The sequence below is a fragment of the Embiotoca jacksoni genome, unplaced genomic scaffold (genome assembly GCF_022577435.1).
Source record: "Embiotoca jacksoni isolate LCO1_2020_lvr unplaced genomic scaffold, fEmbJac1.0.p SCAF_27, whole genome shotgun sequence".
Taxonomy (NCBI): Eukaryota; Metazoa; Chordata; class Actinopteri; family Embiotocidae; genus Embiotoca; species Embiotoca jacksoni.
The window spans coordinates 238,389-259,792 of NW_027185378.1; the positions used below are offsets into that span (position 1 = coordinate 238,389).

The following is a 21,404-nucleotide window of genomic DNA, read 5'->3' on the forward strand; positions in this document are numbered from 1 at the left end:
CCACCTACAGTCACCTGAACCTCTAGCTGCAGTTCCACCTACAGTCACCTGAACCTGAGCTGCAGGTGAGAAAAGGACTCCTCCCATTGTTACAGTGAGGTGAACGATGGAGCCCTAACTGGTTGCCATGGTTACCTCCATGGTGTAGTTGGTGTGCTTATTGTCGAAGATGAGGGCCTCCTGGATGAGCTGGTGGTCGCCCTCCAGCTGGTCGATCTTTGGCTTGTAGTTGATGATGCTCTTCTCGTACTGGCGGAGGTGCGTCAGCTGATCCTCCAGCGTGCCGTGCATCTCGATAGAGATACGGCCGATTTCCTGTTCAGACACACATACACAGGGTTTAATGAGAATAACGAGTCAGAGTGGAGAGAGGAGGACGAGATGAGATGATCCAGACATGATCAGAAACCTGTCAGCTCCTCAGACAGATTATATCATATGACACATTTCAACACAATGTACACACCGTCAGGCAGCTCTGATTACTATGCTCAGTTCAAGCCTCATTATTATTATTATTATTATTATTATTATTATTATTATTATTATTGTTGTTACTCAGGAACAACACGTGTTATTATTATTATTGTTGCTCAGGAACAACACGTCTTATTATTATTATTGTTGCTCAGGAACAACACATATTATTATTATTATTGTTGCTCAGGAACAACAGATCTTATTATTAATGTTAATGGATTAATGAGAGGAACCATCACAGTGTTACTGCTTCTTATTTCAGGACTGGACTGAGGTGTTGCAGCGCCACCCTGCTGGTCACACTGACCTCCATCTTGTTCTGGATCCAGGGCCCGATGACATTGGCCTGGTTGGCGAACTGTCTGCGCAGCCGCTCGTTGTTCTGCTGCCGGGCGTGCTCTTCGATCAGAGCCTGGTCTCGCTGAGGCACCAGTTGCCTGACCTGCAGGGGGCAGCAGAGAGGCGGAAACACGGTGAATATTATAACTTTAATTCAGCTTTTTATTCTTCATTTATTAAATAATAAAAACACGGGAAGATCCAACATCTTTATAGTCTTTCTGTCTGGTTTAAAATAATTCTGAATTATTACGTGTCCAATCACATGTTTACAGTCTGACTCAGGAGTGTTGGTGTGTTTGTCAGGTGGCACTAGTGTCCAGGTGATTAACTTCAGGATCAGCTGGGTGAAGGATGGAGAACCAACAGAACACCTGGAGAGCCAAATGAACACCTGTTACCTTTTCCCATTTGGCGTTGACCTCCTGCGGGTTGATGGAGGTGTACGGGTTGCTGCCCGCCATGTTCACGTGGTACGTTTGCACAATTTTGGCGATTTCGTTGTGGATTCCCAGGATGGCCTGCCGCTCTTTGTCTGCCTCTGGCAGCGTGGCCTTGAACTGCTCGTGGGCCGTGCTCAGTCCCTGAGACACAATGAACACACAACACCAAGCAGGGTTCACATGAGGAATGTATTTCCTGTATGTCTGTCTGTCTGGATGGATGGATGGATGGATGAATCCTGCAGGTGACCGAGTCTCTGGTCCCACCTCCACACTCACCTGGATCTCCTCAATGGTGTGGACGATGAAGGTGTCCTGCAGGTCCTCCATAGCGCCCTCCATCCAGTTGTTGAATGGAGCCGCTCTTTTGGCGAACTCCAGGTACAGCTGGTCAATGGTTTCCAGCAGCTTCTCGGTTCTCTGTTTGTATTACAAAAAAAAAACATGAATTCACAGAATTTGATCGACTCATCAAAGACACTTCGATTTCTTCTTGATCCTCCACAGAGAGTTGCACGCTGAGTTCTATTTCTACAAATAAAGATTTAGATCTAATCAAAGCCTGAGAGGAAGATCTCTGTAAATTTGAGAGGGAAACCATTTAAAAACCATTTAAAAACAAAGTGACCGACAGTTTAGTTTGTGTTCACCTGCAGAGCCTCGCTGCGTTTCTGGGTCAGAGCTCCCAGTGCATCCCACTGGTCACAGATCTGCTGGCAGCGAGCGTTCACACTGGGAGAGTCGTAGTAGTCCAGCTCACTGAGAACACAAACATTCATGTTATTATCAAGTTATCATCCTCATCATATATTTAACTTTATAAACTAACTTGACCACCTAGTTTTGACTTTATAAACTAACCTGACCACCTGGTTTCGACTTTATAAACTAACCTGACCACCTGGTTTCAACTTTATAAACTAACCTGACGGCCTGGTTTTATCTTTATAAACTAACCTGATCACCTGGTTTTCACAATATAAACTAACCTGACGGCCTGGTTTTAACTTTATAAACTCACCTGACGGCTTGGTTTTATCTTTATAAACTAACCTGACGGCCTGGTTTTATCTTTATAAACTAACCTGATCACCTGGTTTTCACAATATAAACTAACCTGACGGCCTGGTTTTAACTTTATAAACTCACCTGACGGCTTGGTTTTATCTTTATAAACTAACCTGACGGCTTGGTTTTAACTTTATAAACTAACCTGACGGCCTGGTTTTATCTTTATAAACTAACCTGACCACCGGGTTTTAACTTATAAACTAACCTGACCACCTGGTTTTCAGAAGCTATTCACACTTTAACGATGTAAATCGTGACACTGACACCGTGCCCTCTAGTGGACTGACGGGTGTATTGCATGCTCAGTCTTTCCTCCTGGATTTGAACCAATCAAAAACTTCCTGGTGAACGGTAACCATCAGTGTGACGAACATGGAGCGTGAGGATCAATAACCTTCATCAGAAGTTCTCCAGGTTTCGTCTCTGAATCAACATCAGTACCTGACTTCCACACGTTGTGACCACGTGCACCTGAAATTCTCGCACTGATCTACAGAAAAAGATTGTTTTATCGGTCTTGTACTTTAACTCCTGTGCGATGGCAGCGATCTGCTCCACGCGGTCCTGGTGAGCAGCCAGGTCGCTCTCGAAGGCCTCATGTTTCTTCAGCAGGGCTTTGATCTCTGACAGAGAGGCCGTCTCGTAGTCCCGCTGCTGCAGCATGTCCTCCTTACCTACAGGGGGCGCCACATAAATGAGACATATTTTAAACGGGCTGGAGTTTCCAGTTTACTGAGCTCATGTTGGATGGTAGTTCAACAGTAGTTTGTCGGGTCGGTACCGTCAGTCCAGGCTTCATGAATAGCTGCTTTCTGCCGGAACTTCTCTGCCAGGTGGTCGAGTCTCTCCAGCCGGCGAATCTCGTTGAGGAGCCACTCTTCGTAGCCCTTCTCCGCTCCCTCCAGATTCCCCCATGCATTGTTGATGTCCTGCAGGAGGAAGAGAACCAGACCGATAGAGTCCGAGTTGAAGCTCCGGGGGCTTTATCATCTCATGTTTTACTTTACATGATGTGACTGTTCTCCAGTAGGACTCAAACATAGGAATCTTTTTCACTGAACATCTGATTGGATTTTATTTTTCTCTTCATGCATCAGATCTTTTGTTAGTCATTGTTCTGAGTGTTTGGGACTTTATCAGATTTTATTGGATTTTCACCAAAAGATTCAGAATACTAAAATCAGAGTGAAACCAGCTGGTTGTATTTAACAGCACTGTCTGCAGTATGATGTCTGCTGAGCTCACTGACGCTCAGATAAGAGCTGTAGTTTCAAAGAACCGTTCTGCATGTGCTCCACTTCTGGTATGATTCATGGATTTAATATTTGGTGCAGAAGAAAGTAAAGAAATCGCTTCGTCAGCTCTTCGTCGTTTCCTCTGTACAGATGTAAACGATCATCACGGCCGACACAGAAGTCTAAACTGTTCTGGAAGGGTTCTGACGAACGGCCGTGACCTACCGACACCATCTTCCCCTCGGAGGGCATAAAGGCAGGCCGGTTGCTGAGCCTCAGTTTCGTCTGCAGTGTGTTGAAGTTGATCTCCAGCTGACACTTCTCCTGGACTTTGGGCGGCTTGTGGAGCCGACGGTAATCTCTAAAGTCCTCCAGTTTCTGCTGCATGGCCTGCATGGTGTTCTCCGGCAGCCGGTTCTCCAGCCAGGGGATGGTGCGACGGATCCACTCCAGCAGCTGCAGGGTGTGTGTGTGTGTGTGTGTGTTAAAAAGAGAATAAGAGGGAGGACGGGAGGAGAACAGGGAGGTGGAGATGAGGAGGGAGGATGGTAGGATGGCCGTGCAGAATGAGGAGCAGTGGATGTGATTCATGTTTGAGAGAAGAACAGTTTGAGATCATCGGTTAGTTTACTTTTTACACAGACAGAAATCTAAAAACATTCTTGTTCGTTTCATCAGGTTTTTTTTAAAGCTCTATCCCATGTACAACCAGCCGTTCTTTCATTAACACACCACAAACTTTCTAACATCAGCTGACTGTGTGATATTTAAAGATTCCTAAAGCTATTTAATAATATTTAATGATATTTAAAGACACTTAAAGGTATATAAAGATATTTTAAAAAAATTAATGCTATTTCAGAGTTTTTACAGATTTAACCCAAAAATCTGTAAAAGACTGTTCTGATAGTAAAGTCAGATGTCTGAGCCTACAACAGCTTCCTGAACGCACCTTTTCATCTCAGTCCTGTTTACAATAATATATGAAACATGAGGGAAGCAGCCCGGATCTGTCGGAAAGTTCAAATAAACCTGAGCTAATGGTAACTGTTTTACCCACACTGAGCACAAACACCCCAGGGGAGGGGGAGCAGTGGGAGGGGCTTAAAGGGGGAGGGGGGGCAGAGGAGGTGCAGGGCGATGGTAGGAAAAGGTGTGGGGGGGTGCTCACATCACTGGCCAGCTTCTCATAGTCCTCCATCAGCTGCTCGTTCTCCTGGTTCACTGCCAGCACCTTACAGATCCTGTTGGCCGCTGTCTCTGCCTGCCAGATGGGGTTGAGGGAGAAACATAGTCAGACTCGCAGCACGGTCACAGCCTCCGTGTTCCTACGCTCATCAGTGCAGAGAGATCAGGTCCAAAGCTCCGTGAAGTTATCGTTGTTAAAATTATTATCATTACTATAATTATTACTGTTATAGGCTCTCACTGATGATTAAGGGATGTTTTCTGGAGTGATGTCTGAACTCTGTGTTGTCCTGACATCAATAATCTAAGAGCTACCTGTGGTCAGTGTACCTGTGACCAGTGTACCCTTGGTCAGGTGTCAGTGTACCTAAATTACAGTTACGTTACATGAACAGACTTGAAGCTGGTTCAAACTAATCCTAACTCTAACTAATCCGAATCCTAACCATAGCTAATCCTAACCCTAAATAATTCTAATCCTAACCCTAAATAATCCTGCTCAGACCCGAACCGATCATTGTTCATGTTCACACATCACCGTTCTTCAGTGACATCACACTATGTGATGTGTCAGAGTCGACTTGAATTCATGAAGTCTGATGTATAAATATTTAAACTAGCCTTCATATAATATTTGATTCAAGCACTTAAAGATGAAATAACTTCCTATTTGACTTCTCTGTGGCTGCAGAAACAAGTAGTGACTTCACTTCCCATTTCCCATCCAGAAAATACAGCTCATGAGCATTCTTTTCTCTTTTGGCTCTGTTTTGGTCTCCACCAGCTGCTGACAGTTTACCTGAGAAGATTCATCTTTTTATTTCTCACCTTCTGTTTGCCTGAGAACGCGTGGTAGTAACACGACACATACGTCATGATGGCCTTCTCATCGGGCCTCAAGGTGCTAATGATGTCTGAACAGAGGACAGGATAGGACAGGCCAGAGGACAGGAGAGGACAAGAAAGAGGACAGGAGAGAGGACAGGAGAGAGAACAAGGGAGAGGGCAGGAGAGAGGACAGGAGAGACGATAAGAGAGAGGTCAAGAGAGAGGACAAGAGAGAGGACAAGAGAGAGGACAGGGGAGAGGACAGAAGAGAGATCAGGAGAGAGACATGCACAAGAGTATAAGTTTGCAGAGACAAAAGGACAGCAGGGGGCGCAATCACAAGTCATCTCCAGTCTACCTACAGTCCGTCTTCAGTCTGAGATCAGATTCATCTTCAGGCAGGAGGTGAGAGCAGGTAGAGGTATATAGATATATAGTTATATAGATATATACTTGCATATATATAGTATAAACTATATAAAAAGTGTTTCTCTGATATGAATTTTCTACTTGCCAACGGCCTCGTAAACTTTCTAATTTTGCATTCTGACATGAAACTCGTTGACATAAAGAAGCCACCGTAGGTCGTCCCTTAGTCAGACTCGTCCCAAGGAGGCGGAGCTTGCCGCTCTCCGCTTATGAACACAGCTGTGGTAAAACTACATCTGCTGGCCTGTCAAATGACCCTGCTCCTCCTTACCACGACACGGAGGAGGAGCCACACACAGGGGGAGGAGCGACACAGAGGAGGAAGCGACCCTCAGCTGAACATAGCGGTCTGTTTATACTGCTCCACCTCCACCTGTAACTACACTCAGTCATCTTTATCATCGTCATCATTATCATTATCAGATGAAGCTGGTGTTCCTCCCACTCAGCACTACACTGAACTGGAGACACACTTGTTATCGTCGCCTGTCAGAACAGAGTTTCCCATCATGCATTTGGTGACGTGAACCATGCGGAAAGAAAAGGAGAGTGACCCCTGCAGGGGGCGCCGCTGTGCACTGCAGAGAGAGGAGGCTGTTAGGAGAAACACATGGAGGTAAAACCATGGGAGAGGAGGAGGAAGAGGAAGGACAAGGAGGAAAAGGAAGAGGAAGGACAAGGAGGAAGAGGAAAGAGACGCTGCATCCAGGATACCTTCTGGGCGCCTGAGAAGGCGTGGTAGAAGCTAGAGACGTAGGTCATGATGGCTTTCTCATCCGGACGGGCGGTGCCCACAATGTCTGTGGGAGAGAAGAGGTCGGGTGGATGGTGGAGGGTGGAGTTTGGAGGTGGAGGAGGGTGGAAGTTTTTAAACAGAAAACAGTTCAATGAAAAAAAAATTGAGCTCATCACATAAATAATATTTATGAAGCGCTAATGTGTACTAGTAGACTAGTAATGTGGGTGGTGTAATGTAGGTAGTGTAATGTAGGTGGTGGAATGTGGGTGGTGGAATGTAGTTGGTGGAATGTAGTTGGTGGAATATAGGTGGTGGAATATGGGTGGTGGAATGTAGATGGTGAAATGTAGCACCCGAGTGCTGCAGATGTGAACATGTGAGATTACTTCAGTTGCAGGTGAGTAATGTGTAAAAGGAGTTTGATGATCACTCCACCTCTGCACACCTGGTTAACCGCTGGGTGTAGCTTTCAGGCTGCAGGGGGGTGCAGACTTTCACCTGCAGAGCTGCAGGGTGGTGCAGACTGACTGAGAATATTGTGGTCTGTAAACAGGAGGAAGGTTTCCCTCCTCATCATCACCTCACTGTTGGACTCTGCTCACCTTCTGCGTCCAACATCTTGGGGATGTCCAGGTACTTCTCGGCTACATCGAAGGCGGTGTTCAGGTTGGTCATCGGGTCGTCCTGTCAACAGAACCAGCAGACCGTCAAGTTCTACAGCTTCTGAGGAATAAATGGTTCTGAAGGAAGAGTTATAACTGCTTTAGACACAGCGAGGCTAGCTGTCTCCCCCCATTTCCAGTGTTTATGCTAAGCTAACGAACAGCAAAAAAAGAAATCAGTGCGTTCCCAAAATGTGAAATTATTTCTCGAACAGCTGGAAACCAGACGAAGGAGCTGAGAGGACTTATGATGTTTAGAATTAAAGCTCCTGTTTGTGAAGAAGTCTACAGATAGTTTCTTAACTTATATTTCTCATTAACTGTTTGTGACCAAACACACGACTCTGCTACTCATACAAGAAACAGGTACAATCAGTGGCAGAAGGTTTAAAGTCTGAGGATTTCATCCATCAGAAGGAAACATCCACTTAAGAAGAACACTTTATTTAATCAGAAGGTTTGATCTTCGTCTCCTCATGCACTGATTTGATTTAAAATAAAGTGACTCCCATCTGTGTGTGTTTGGTTCCACGTGGACCAACACAACTCACATCTCGTGATGAAGGTGCTGGAGAGGTTGGTCTTGGCACACCTCAGGCCGCTGGTGAAATCTTCACTGGACCCGCTGCAATTTGCGTACCAGCCTCATGTGGGAGTGGACGATGCCATCATCTACCTGCTGCAACGAGCTCAGTCTCACCTGGATGGAACCGGTGACTCTGTGAGAATCACTTTCTTTGATTTCTCCAGTGCATTCAACACCATCCAACCACTGCTACTGAGTGAGAAGCTGCGGGTGGTGGGGGTGGACGCGTCCACCGTCTCCTGGATCACTGAATACCTGACAGGCAGACCACAGTTTGTCCGTCTGGGCAGTGTGCTGTCTGATACGGTGGTCAATGGTATTGGAGCTCCTCAGGGAACTGTTCTGTCCCCCTTCCTGTTCACCTTATACACAACTGACCTCCAGTACAACTCAAGAGTCCTGCCATCTGCAGAAGTTCTCTGATGACTCTGCAGTGGTAGGGTGTATGAGGGATGGACGGGAGGATGAGTACAGGGCAGTAGTGGAGGACTTTGTGGAGTGGGCGGGAAGAAATCACCTGCTCCTGAACGTGGCCAAGACCAGAGATGGTGGTCGACTTCAGGAGGAAGACGACGGCTCCACAATCGCTGAGAGTCCTGGGAGAGGAGGTGGACATGGTTGAGGAGTACAAGTACCTGGGTGTGTCCATCGACAACAGACTGAACTGGAAGACCAACATCAACGCTGTCTACAAGAAGGGGATGAGTCGACTCTTTTTCTTGAGGAAACTTCGATCCTTCAATGTGTGCAGCAAGATGTTGGAGATGTTCTACCAGTCTGTTGTGGCCAGTGCATTGTACTTCGCTGTGGTCTGCTGGGGGAGCAGCATTGGAGCCGGTGACACCAACAGACTTAACAAACTGGTTAAGAAGGCCGGCTCTATCATCGGCTACAAACTGGACAGCCTGGAAAAGGTGGTGGAGAGGAGGACGCTGAACAAACTATTATCCATATTGGATAATCCTGACCACCCTCTCCACCACCTTCTGCAGGGACAGCGGAGCACTTTCTCCAAAAGATTCCTCCAGCTCCGCTGTCACAAGGACAGATACAGGAGATCATTACTGCCCACAGCAATAAAACTGTACAATAACTCACCTCTGGCAAAATCCATCACATAACAATAACACTGTTGACTGTGTTTCTTGGTTGTTTGTATAATATAATAATATATTATTATATATATAATATATATAATAATATATATAGATATATGCTGTACTGTATATACTGTGCATTTTATATTTAATATTTTTTACTGCTATTTTACTGCTATTTTATTGCTTTTCTATTATTGCTTCTGTATGCTGCTGTAGCGAAAAAATTTCCCCTCGGGGATTAATAAAGTAACTCACCTTGCGGAGTTTTCCGTAGTCGATGAGCTCCGGACGGTGTCGATGAATGAGAGCACAGAAACCCAAGCCATCCTTCCAGCTGTGAGAAGGAGGAGAGACCTTCTGGTTCAGGAGGTGGAACGTGGCGAGAAGATGGAAATAAAAAGAATCAGACTTCAATCTTTAAAGGCCCCCAGCCTCACCTGATGTGGAAGTTCTGGATGTTGACGTTCTTGTAGGGGGCAGTCTTCCTCTGGCACCACAGCAGAAGGCCTTCTTTAGCGGATGTCTCTGTAGGTGGAGAGGACAGATCAGGTGGAGGTGGACTAACTGTCAGGTGGAGGTGGACTAACTGTCAGGTGGAGGAGGACTAACTGTCAGGTGGAGGTGGACTAACTGTGAGGTGGAAGAGGACTATCTGTCAGGTGGAGGAGGACTAACTGTCAGGTTGAATAACTATCAGGTGGAGGTGGACTAACTGTCAGGTTGAATAACTATCAGGTGGAGATGGACTAACTGTCAGGTTGACTAACTGTCGGGTGGAGGTGGACTAACTGTCAGATGGAGGAGGACTACCTGTCAGGTGGAGGTGGACTAACTGTCAGGTTGACTAATTGTCGGGTGGAGGTGGACTAACTGTCAGGTGGAGGAGGACTAGCTGTCAGGTGGAGGTGGACTACCTGTCCACGGAGTGGAAATCAGAGCCACCACAAATCACAGCTGATCACGGCTGACATTTAAATTGGATTTTACTGTAAGTGCATTAAGAACGTTCACCGTGGAACCGGACCGGGTCGCACAGGTCACCTACACACAGACACACACACACACACACACACACACACACACACACACACACACACACACACACACACACACACACACACACACACACATACAGAGAGACACAGAGAGCCAGCCACACACACACACTACCTTCCACAGAGATGTCCTGGATGGCGAAGCGGAGGATGATGGTCCAGATCATTCCCAGTGTCATCTTGGCATTGCCATCGACGATCTCTGAGGAGAGAATCAAGATCAACATCATCAGGTTTCTTTCAGGAGATGACATCATCAGTGTGTCAGGTGACGTGGTCTCACCTTTCATGTACTGATGTAAACTTCCTGCAGACATTCACCTTCCCTGAATCTTCCTCAACAGCTGGACATTTGTCTTTTTTAACTATGAAATGGATCACCATGAAACGTGCTCCAACATTCAGATTAATACTGCAGAAGTCCTCTGGTTTGAAACCTTTTTATATCTACAACATTTAATTTCACAGGACTTAATATCAGGATCACACTTCATGAATTCAAACAGATATTCACTGATTTATTCCAGTAAGTCTGAATATGAAGGTCAGGAACGATGAACGGGTTTTTTAGTGTAACATCATTGAAGAACAGCGACATGACATCCCGACCAGAAGTTTAACGTGTCAAGAGTTTTTTTGTTTTAACCGCCTGCTCTGACGTACCCTACCACGTGTTCCTGGACGTCGACCAATAGGGCGACAGTCCACCAAACATATAGCCTCTGTAGCTGTGATTGACAGGTTCTCGACCCTCCTCCCCAACTACGCAGGAACTCTCAGATATATTGTGTAGTCTGATCTTTACGTTTAATGATAATTCGCAAATGTTAGTGTAGTATCTATGTAACACAGTAGATTTCTTGTGTTTTAGTTTAGGACTGTCTTTAGGTCGCTCTGGGAGTGAATGAAACACGGCAAATGTTTGCAGTTTAAAACAAGGAACTGAACTGCAATTTATTATAGTTATTAACACACAGAAAATCAAGGGAACAACATAAAAGAAAAATAACAAATTCAAATAATAACCCCAATACCGGTATTTCTCTCACAGTCAGTCAGTTTCAGTCTATTGTCTTTCAGCCTACTACCCGGGTAGTGTATGTCTGTAGGCTCTCAGCCTAACTCTTATCTGAATCTTCTTGCTCGTTGGTGCTCCGGCAGGAGAATCCAAGAAGACCAAATGCAGCTTCACCCACGGAGAAGATGATCAGGGATCACAGGGTCACTCAGCTCCAGCGCTCTGTGGAGGTTTCTGGGGATCGCTGTCTCCATCACAGATCCATACAAAAAAACCAATCTGCATGCAGCAGAATTGAATACGATGTCAGTACTATAATTTCTAAACTCTATTGTTGGTGTAACAGTAAATGACCAGTAAAATAGTATACACACACATATATATATATAATATTCACTATGGTCAATATTAACATACCAACATATTTCACACACACATGTACTCATGTCTCAGTGACATCTATCACTTATACCTAACAGACATTATTTAAACGTCCACCGTTACTAAGCAACACAATCAACACTGTTCTCAATCTGACCGTTTACTTCTGGCGCTAAAACAAGAAAATGACGTCATCGTTCCCGCTCGCCTCAACAGCTCCCGACGCATTAACCCCCAGCACTTAGCTAGCGCTTAACTAGCCCCGTCGGTCACATGTAGCTCCACAATCACAGATATCAACCACGTAAAATAATATTCAACAACAATTTAATATTTATCTCCGACTGGTTTTTTTCTCTTCTCTCCTGATCGGTATCTTTAGCCCAACTAAACAACTGTCCTTCTTTGTAGCTCTACAGCAACGGCTAACTCTTAGCAACGCATTCGTCACTCACCGGAGATTCTTCTCAGACTTGAAGAAACTTTTTCCTTCGGAGTTGGTCTGGTTAACGATCAAATAAATAAAGATCCTCAAAAGCAGTGAGCAAAAATCAACCAAATGAGATTCTTCATGGTGTAGATCATGACGCTGCTGTTTCATTCGAGGCATAAAGGGTCGTCTACCAGAAGGCTTTGATCTCCCGACGTGCACCACAGCGCCCCCTCTGGTGAACGTCGGTATTGCATGTTTGAGTTAACCCTTTAGTTGCTGGTAAAACTAATGTGGGTTACATTAGCATGCTAACATGCTATCCATTATCTATACCCGCTTTATCCTGAACAGGGTCACGGGGGGCTGGAGTCTATCCCAGCTCACTTAGGGCAAAGGCAGGGTACACCCTGGACAGGTTGCCAGTCTATCACAGGGCCACATAGAGACAGACGGAAACAAAGATCATTTACACTCTTATTCACACCTAAGGGCAATTTCTAGAACCACCAATTAACCTGAGGTGCATGTTTTTGGATGGTGGGAGGAAGCCGGGGCACCCGGAGAGGGCCCACGCAGGCACAGGGAGAACATGCAAACTCCGCATGGAAAAGGCCAGGCCCAGATTCGAACCCGGAACCTTTTTGCTGTGAGGCTAACATGCTAAACTAAGATAAATCATATCTGCTAAACGTACGCATGTTAGCATTGTCCCTGTGAGCACCTTAGCATGCTTAAGCTTTAGCTCAAAGCACAGCTGAGGCTAACGACAGAGCTGCTCGTCAAGTCCAGCTTTTTACACAAAGTGGGACAGAACTCAGCAGGTCACAGCGCCAGCACGTCTTCGCTTTACTCTTCAGTGTACCAGAAGTCTTTATAGGCACCATTAGTCATTAACAAACTACGTTACACAGGGAATCAGATAATACAGCCTGTTCACAGTCTCTAATGGAAAAGCAACTTCCTGGATCTGTTTCAAATTAAAAGCCTTCTAGTGTTTCATCCACATCGTACCACACATTATGGAGATGAATCAGTTCAACTCATTTAAACATGTTCTGTTATATTTCAAAGCCGTGAGGAGCAACGTATTCATGAATGAAACATGATGACCTAATCATCAGAGTGTGTCTGTGTGTGTGGTTGATAATGAGACTCCTGCCCTCAGGTCGCCTTGTTTGCCGGTGGTCGGTAATCTTTTGTTTCTCCCTTTAATCCAATCAGAGTCAATGAGAGCCAATCAGTCTGTTCGATGTCTGTAGATGTCAGCAGATTTCAGTAGATGTCTGCAGATGTCTGCAGATGTCAGTTGATGTAGATGTCTGGAGATGTCAGTAGATATCAGTAGATGTCTGTATATAATTAAGCAATATTACACTGGAGGGTGTGGTTTAATGTGATTATTGGCACTACAGGGATGCTAATCATCAGAGTGTGTTGTTGATAATGAGACTCCTGTCCTCAGGTCGCCTTGTTTGCCGGCCTTCGGTAATCTTTTGTTTCTCCCTTTAATCCAATCAGAGTCAGAGCGCAGCAGCTCAGCTGTCTGTCAGTCAGATGTCAGTAGATGTCTGTAGCTGTCAGTAGATAATTAAGCAAAATTACACTCGAGGATGTGGCTTAACATGATTATTGACACGACAGTGATGCTTACAGACTGTGTCACTGCCGTGCCAATAATAAAATATCTGAATAAAATATGTCATCAAAATGTATTCGTATTGTGGGGCAATTCACTTTCAAAATAAAAAACTAGTGTGATCTCCATTTCCATGGCAATACATCTGTTGGTATGACTACCAACTGGAAAACAATCAGTCATGTCAGTAGGAGCGAATGTAATGTATGTAATGTTTACCACTCCAGGAAGTAGTCTGACCCTTAGCATCGACCTTAGCAAAAGAGAGGATTTCTATTCTGTTTTATTGCTTTCTAGAGATTGTTTCTCAAACTGAATAAATACAGCACATAGAAACACTAAACTGCTTAGCTAGCTCAGTCTGTTTGTAACCAAGATATCTGATGAAAAAAATATATCGATGGACTCATAGTTTTAAGATTTTGATTTCTTTTTAAGATGTGTCGTGTTAGACATAACCAATCAAGCACCGGCTTGATGACTGTGACCGCACAGTCATCATTAAGGCATGTTGCACAGCTTGTGATGCAGCTCATGATGCAGCTTGTGATGCGTGATGTAACAGACGATCAGTAACAGCTGATTGAAATCCACACGATCGATACTCGACCCACTTCAGAAAAGAGGAAGAGCACAACAACACCGCTAGGATTTTAAGTGCGCGACTATCCGTGGTGTTGCGGTACGGGAGCTTGGGGTGACCAGAAAGGACCAAAAGAGACCCGATTTCACCAAATGGGTCACATTTAATAGACCTATAACAAGTAAAAACAACATTATATTGCATATGATATGAAATTCAATTCCAATTACATATTCCCATTGAGAAGGTGGAGTGATATGTCTAGTGATGAGCAAGGTGTGCTTCATGGTGGTTTAAGCGCGTTCAAGATGTGCAGTTGACCAATCAGATTGCTGGGTCGAAACTACTTGTTATATACTCTACAGATAAATCATATCATAAGCATATGTGCTAAACATAAGCATGTTAGCATTGTCCCTGTGAAGATCTTAGCATGCTTAGCATTTACAACACATGCAGATAGGAGCTGAGATTATCTCTAATGAACACCACTGATCCACCTGGGGGAGGAGCTCAAATCCCTTTAAGTCCATTGGAAACTGCCCCCTCCTCCCTCCCCAACAACAGACCCCCTGATGAGCGGAGGAGAGGCGGGCCCTCGACTTGTCCCTCCACAGTTAGCAGGCAACAGGACCAGGAGGGGATTCAGCCGGCTAATCTGTCTGGAATGTTGGTCTGGTTTATGAGTCTTTCTACCGAACTGCAAAAAAAAAATAACTCCACTTTACAAAAGAATTTCTGTCCTCTGAGATTCAAACGTCTGAGTGTAGGAAAGTGTAGTGTAGGAAAGTGTAGTGTAGTGAAGTGATGTGAGGTGAAGTGAAGTGAAGTGAAGTGAAGTGAAGTGAAGTGAAGTGAAGTGAAGTGAAGTGAAGTGAAGTGAAGTGAAGTGAGTGGAGTGTAGTGAGTGCAGTGTAGTGTAAGTGTAGTGAGTGTAATGTAGTGAGTATAGTGTAGTGTAGTGAGTGCAATGTAGTGCATGTAGTGTTGTGAGTGTAATGTAGTGAGTGTAGTGATTGTAGTGAGTGTAGTGTAGTGAGTGTAATGATTGTAGTGTAGTGAGTGTAGCGTAGTGAGTGTAGCGTAGTGAGTGTAGAATAGTGAGTGTAGAGTAGTAAGTGTAGCGTAGTGAGTGTAATGTAGTGAGTGTCGTGTAGCGAGTGCAGCGTAGTGAGGGAAAGTCTGTGACAGGTCGCTGTACGGTGACATTACCCACCTTCTGCTCCAATAGAAATCAGCTTCACTCCTTTGCTGGCGATGAAGTCGAGCGCTTTGTTGACGTTGGAGATCTTGTGGACTCTCATCTTCCCTCTCTCTGGTTTGGCCAAGCGTTCGCCTGCAGACAAAAACTCACTCAGTGCGTCTCTACCTATTAAATATATCCACAACACATCAAATAATTTCTATTTAAATGTGTCTCATAAGCCATCACAGAAGATGGAGACTTTTATTTTCACTAATCTTCTCACTGACCAGTCAGAGAGACATGAACATGTGGAACTATTCCTTTAAGGAGGATCCTGTTTTATCCAGGTAATCCTGCTCAGTAAACTCACCTGAGATCACCTCCAGTAGCAGCATGAGCTTCAGGCCGTCCCGGAAGTCCTCCTCGATGTTCTCAATCTGCGTGCCGGCCTTCCTCAGGTGAGAGTTACACCAGGCTGTGAACGTCTGGAGGCGAAGACACAAACCGTCAGTCAGGAGGCTCGACATGAAGAAAAGCCGAGACTCATGGGAGTGTTTGTAGTTTGTAGGTATTCAGTGATAAAGCCTGATGGAGGCACCAGATCAACAGTCAGAGCATCATCAGAGTGAGCAGGGTTAATTATTCATGAACGCCTGTATAAAGGCCGCGCTGGAGGATAATAACTAATAGCTACTAACTAATACCAATAACTATTAACTAGACCAACTACCAACTAATAATAATAACTACAAACTCCTAATACTAACTACCAACAACTACTAATACCAACTACTAGGGCTAACAGTAACTACCAACTACTAGTACTAACAACAACTAATACTAACTATTAATACTAAGTACTAACCACTAATACGAACAACAAATACTAACTACCAATACCAACTACTAATACTAACTACAAATACTAACTATTAGGACAAACAGTAAGTACCAACTACTAATATTAACTACCAGCTACTACCTCCACCCCACCCTCTACTTCCACCTCCTCCACCCTCTATCTCCACCTCCTCCCTCACTCTCTACCTCCACCTTCTCCTCCACCCCCACCCTCCTCCTCCACCGCTGCTGGCTCTCTAACAGAGAACATGTGGAGCTGGATATGAGCTGCCCAACAGTAGCTGGCATGAGGAGTGGACCCGCCACGCACCCTGCTGTGAATGCTTTTTTACAAGCTCCTGGGTTAATTAGAGCCAGGCCCAACATCAGGAGCCATGTTTGCAGGAGGAGTGGCAGGAGGAGTGACAGGAGGAGCTGCAGGAGGAGCGGCAGGAACCGAGCCAGGCCTCATGAAAGACTCAGTGTCTCTCTCCACTGCTGCAGAACAAAAAACACTTAAAAGAGATGCTCATGATGACATCACTCTGAGGTTTCCACAACTAGCAATAAAGTGATGTGGGGAGGAGCTGGGCCTTTTTGTTGGTGTGTGGTGGCATTGGAGCCAATGAGAGAGCAGAAGGGGACTCAGTGGACGCTGTGGGAGAGGTGAAGGAAGAGGACAGATTATATGGTGCTCTATCTCCTGACAGAGGCCCCAGGCTATGTTGTCTCCATACTTCAGCCCTTCAGGTGTTCTCACAGGCAGATTACTGCAGCCTCTCAGAGGGCCGGCTGACTCAGAGCAGCGTTACTCCAACCAGCCAGCAGGAGTCTGTAACACGCCTTTTAGTGTAATATTCAAACAGCTAAGAACAACAATCGCTAACAGATGGAAGCTAACAGCTAAGAACAACAACAGCTAACAGATGGAAGCTAACAGCTAACAACAGCTAACAGGTGGAAGCTAACAGTTAAAACAACAACAGCTTACAAATGAAAGCTAACCGCTTACAACAACCACAGCTAACAGATGGAAGCTAACAGCTAACAACAACAGCTAACCGATGGAAGCTAACAGCTAACAACAGCTAACAGATGGAAGCTAACAGCTAACAACACAGGCTAACAGATGAAGCTAACAGCTAACAACAACAGCTAACAGACGGAAGCTAACAGCTAACAACAACAACAGCTAACAGATGGAAGCTACTTTAGCCCCTAAAAGTGGGCTCTATTCACATCAGTGAAGTGAAGCTGCTACATCCATCTCCTCAAACACACCAGACTCCTCTAATAAAAACATAATTTTACCTGACAGATCCCTGGAGTCCTCCACTGCCTCCTTCAGTAACTTTGTTTGTGTTGTGTGCTGTTGGTGTTTGAAAAATATCCAAACAAACAAACACCACAACGACCAGTGTTCTGTCAGGTAAAACGACTGTTTTTAATCAAAGGAGTCTGGTGGCTTTGAGGACAACATGTATGACTGCAGATGGATGCATGCAGCTCTGTGGCGTGTGATGCGTCCGTGTGTCCGTGTAATGTCCCGTGTGATGCTTCCGTGTGATGCTTCCGTGTGTCATGTATGTGCGATGAATGTCAGTGAGCTGTTAACATGTCTGCTGCTGGAGACCAGAACTGTTCTCGTCTGTCTGGTTGAACAACCCGTCGTGTAGCAGAGTGAGAGTCTGTGGGAGGAAGTGGAGGCACGTAAACCTCCCCCCTCCATTCTCTGCTGTCAGACTCCCAGAACTGAGGCGGGCTCCAAAAACAACGGGGGTCCGGAGGAGGAAGAATCTGCTCTGCATCAAATTTGGGGAAAGTTCCCAGTCAGCATCATTACATGCGACTGTTTTCCCACAACGATCTCAGCTCCAGCTCACAGACTGCAGCACCAGAGGCTCATTAGTCTGTTCACTGCACACAAAACAAGAGGAACCAGCAGACAGACAGAAAGACACTCTACTGTCTGCAGCGAGCTTTACGTAGCTCAATGTAGATTCAGCTTCACGCAGCTTCACGCAGCTCCACACAGCTCCACCTTCAAGTAGCACACAGCATAGTAAATAAGGAGCCTGACATAAACTGTCAGTCTTCACTCAGTGAATCCTCGCAGGTGTAAACCTCAGCTTCACTTTGAAACTATTGGAGCAGCCCGTGACCAATCAGCTTGAAGTATTGCTGCCATTGGCACGTGGCCACTCCCTGATTGGTGAGGAGACCTTCATGTTAACATGAACTAGCATAAAATAACAATATATTAACTTCAGATTCAACAAAAACTTGGAGTGTGATTTGAACTGTGAACATTTACAGTACTTCCTGTTCAGTTCAGTGACACAAAACTGTAACATTAAAAAGAGCCGTTTCTGCTGACAGTGAAACTTTCTCACCTTCCTCTCTGCCTTAACACCCCCTCCCCTTCCTCCTCCCACTCCATTAATCAGCCTCAAAAAGGAAAATATTTCCTGCTCCTCTGCCAGCACCATATTAGTACAATCCTTCAAGTGAAGCCGTCCAGCTCCAGAGAGCCGAGCAGTTCAGGAGAGGACGAGTAGACGAGCAGGCAGACGTCACGCAGGAAGGAGCTTTCAACAATGCACATCGGAGTCCCTGTGAAACTCACAAAACAGCCACATACAGCATATTCAGCACAAATTAAACTGGAGAAAGGAGAGGAAACGGGCCTCTGTGCATGTGAGAGGAGAACTGGTGAGACGGGAACCGGTCCAGCAGAGTTCTGCTGCCTTCAGCTCAGCAGGAGAAAAGTCAAACGTCTGGATGCTCTGCAGGCTGCAGCAAAGAGGCTCCGCTCATCTGGTACACAGATAGACTCCAGAACATCAAACCCACCTTGGCAAATGGGCCAGACAGAACCAGACAGAATTGCCGGACAGAACCAGTCAGAACCGCAGGAGGACAGAAGAACGACGATGTGCAGACATCACATTCAAACTATCAAACACTGAACATCATCTAGGAGTCTGAGTGCAAGGGGTCAGATGTCATCATTCATCCCCGTCTGGAGGATTCAGCTGGGCGCGCACCGACACAAACACACACTGTGCAGACAACAGGAAGTGTTGTTCAGGTGCAGCATCCATCCAGCCAGGCTGTTTCGAGAAACCGCCGACTCAGCAGACTCGTCTCATCACACTTATCTACTGCTGCTGCTTCAGCATGCACACACGCGCGCGCGCACACACACACACACACACACACACACACACACACACACACACACACGAGTGCTGCTGACAGAGCTGCGAAGCAGACTGATAAAGAACTGTGTGACCAGTGAACTGATGTTTACTGTCCCGAAGCAGCCTGGTGCATATTTGTGTGTGTGTGTGTGTGTGTGTGTGTGTGTGTGTTTGTGTGTGTGTGTGTGTGTTCATTTCACAGAGCAGCCTGGGTGTAGAGATGCTGCAGAGCACCCGACAAATGGGCAGTTGCTATGACAACCATGTAAGCCTGAAGACCCGCCAACGACCAGCTTGGATGCCCACGTCCATGCTCACGCTCACGCTCATGCTCACACACACACACACACACACACACACACACACACAACACAAGTTTCCTACCAGAGAACGTCTGTGATGGAGAGAGTTCATCTCTGAGGCTGATCATAGTAACCATTATCATCACCATTACCATCATCATCATCATCATGAAAATCATCTTTCATCTTTACCATCATCATCATCATCATCATCATCATCATGACCATCATCACCACCACCATCATCATCTTTCATCATCCTGGATGTTCCATTGAGAGGAAGGTGTGTTTAGTAAAACTACCTGAATAAAACTTTAAATGGAACAAAAGTCGACGCCTCCATCAGTAATAAATCTGAACCAATCAGCTCTCAGCTCTGCAGTCAGGTGACGAGACTGAAAGATATTTCACTGCAAAGGTTTTATTTACAGGCTCTGAATCTAAAAACAACTTGAAGCAACACAAGAGTCACCTCACTTTCAGCAGGACACAACACCTGAGGAGGACACAATGACTCACTTCTGATGTCACAGCACACAAATCAGATGTAAATCTGTGGTTGGATGTAAATGAAGCCTCCGGGCTCGTCGCTGAGCAGCTCAGAGAGACCGAACACCTGCTACAGAATCCTGTTCAAACACCTGAGATTGAGTCAGAGTTTCTACAGTTACAGGGAGTCCTAAAGCAGCAGCATCATCTGAAGTCCCACCAACAGAACTGTACTGAAACCAGGCGGACATGTTATCATGACTCAGCAGTCCTGGGTCTGAGCTCGCTAATCATGAGTCAGCTGCAGCTCGTCGTTGCTGCTTTCTGCCACTGCAGCGTTTTTCCACTGCTGACCGTCAGCTGACTGGAGAATTGCTGAGGTGGGCGGAGCTTCATACTGCTCTCCAAACAAAGGACACTTTCAACACATCAGCTGTACTGTACGCCTCCTGTGAGGACCGCTGGACATCTCGGACATTTCTGTCCAACAGACTGGAGGTCATCAGCTGCACACACTGTTACTGTGTAACACACACACACACACACACACACACACACACACACACACACGTCGACAACATATCTACAACACGACTACAACACGTGTTCAAGTATGTAATTCACATTCTTACGTCGAGTATAAACACATCTATGGTCTCTTTGTGCTGACCAGACAGAATCCAATCACATGATTTTATTCCCAGCAGTGTGAGAGATTTATTTACAAGTTAACAGGACAAAACTTCCAGTTTTTTTAAACAACAAACTGATCAGAATATTTTTTCTTAAAAGGAATATTTGAGAACTTTATCGCTGACTGACTGTCCAGTGTTACTGGAGGACTCCACTAGAGGGCGCACCAGGGGAACAGCAATATAATCACAACGTCTGGATTCACCTGATGTAAACAGTAACCATGGCGACAGTCGAGGGCGTCACTATTTTACTCATTCTGAGGACAAGGGGACAAAACGCTGTCGGCTCCTCCCACACACACCCCCCTGACCCTGTCACAGCTCCACACTGCCCCTACGGGTCATCTGTATATTACATCTGACTGTCACAGAGACCACCGCCTGCTCTGACCTCTGGCCTCAGAGCTTTGTTCATGTCTGGGACGCTAGGCACTGTAGCCGATCGACAGAGTGACACAACAACAGAAGTGCTGCATCAGAACC

General features: G+C 45.6%; 1 protein-coding gene across 14 annotated transcripts in view; it reads right to left on the minus strand.

The window, feature by feature from the left end:
- The window catches only part of actn1 (actinin, alpha 1), a 34,164-nt gene that overhangs the window by 2,952 nt on the left and 9,808 nt on the right, over positions 1–21,404 (minus strand). For 5 of the 14 annotated variants that reach the window (XM_069160486.1, XM_069160485.1, XM_069160492.1 and 2 more), the window contains exons 2-17: positions 15,763–15,877; positions 15,423–15,542; positions 10,271–10,357; positions 9,538–9,625; positions 9,356–9,434; positions 7,355–7,436; positions 6,728–6,813; positions 4,740–4,832; positions 3,794–4,024; positions 3,115–3,262; positions 2,857–3,007; positions 1,913–2,021; positions 1,542–1,682; positions 1,221–1,403; positions 788–922; positions 136–315 (exon numbers count right to left, since the gene is read on the minus strand). In XM_069160486.1, coding sequence (XP_069016587.1) covers positions 136–315; positions 788–922; positions 1,221–1,403; positions 1,542–1,682; positions 1,913–2,021; positions 2,857–3,007; positions 3,115–3,262; positions 3,794–4,024; positions 4,740–4,832; positions 6,728–6,813; positions 7,355–7,436; positions 9,356–9,434; positions 9,538–9,625; positions 10,271–10,357; positions 15,423–15,542; positions 15,763–15,877 — 2,028 coding nt within the window. Of the gene's footprint in view, positions 1–135; positions 316–787; positions 923–1,220; positions 1,404–1,541; positions 1,683–1,912; positions 2,022–2,856; positions 3,008–3,114; positions 3,263–3,793; positions 4,025–4,739; positions 4,833–5,584; positions 5,671–6,727; positions 6,814–7,354; positions 7,437–9,355; positions 9,435–9,537; positions 9,626–10,270; positions 11,453–12,009; positions 12,498–15,422; positions 15,543–15,762; positions 15,878–17,543; positions 17,917–21,404 lie in introns of those variants that run through there. The other 9 variants (XM_069160484.1, XM_069160491.1, XM_069160489.1 and 6 more) reach the window with 5 other exon arrangements.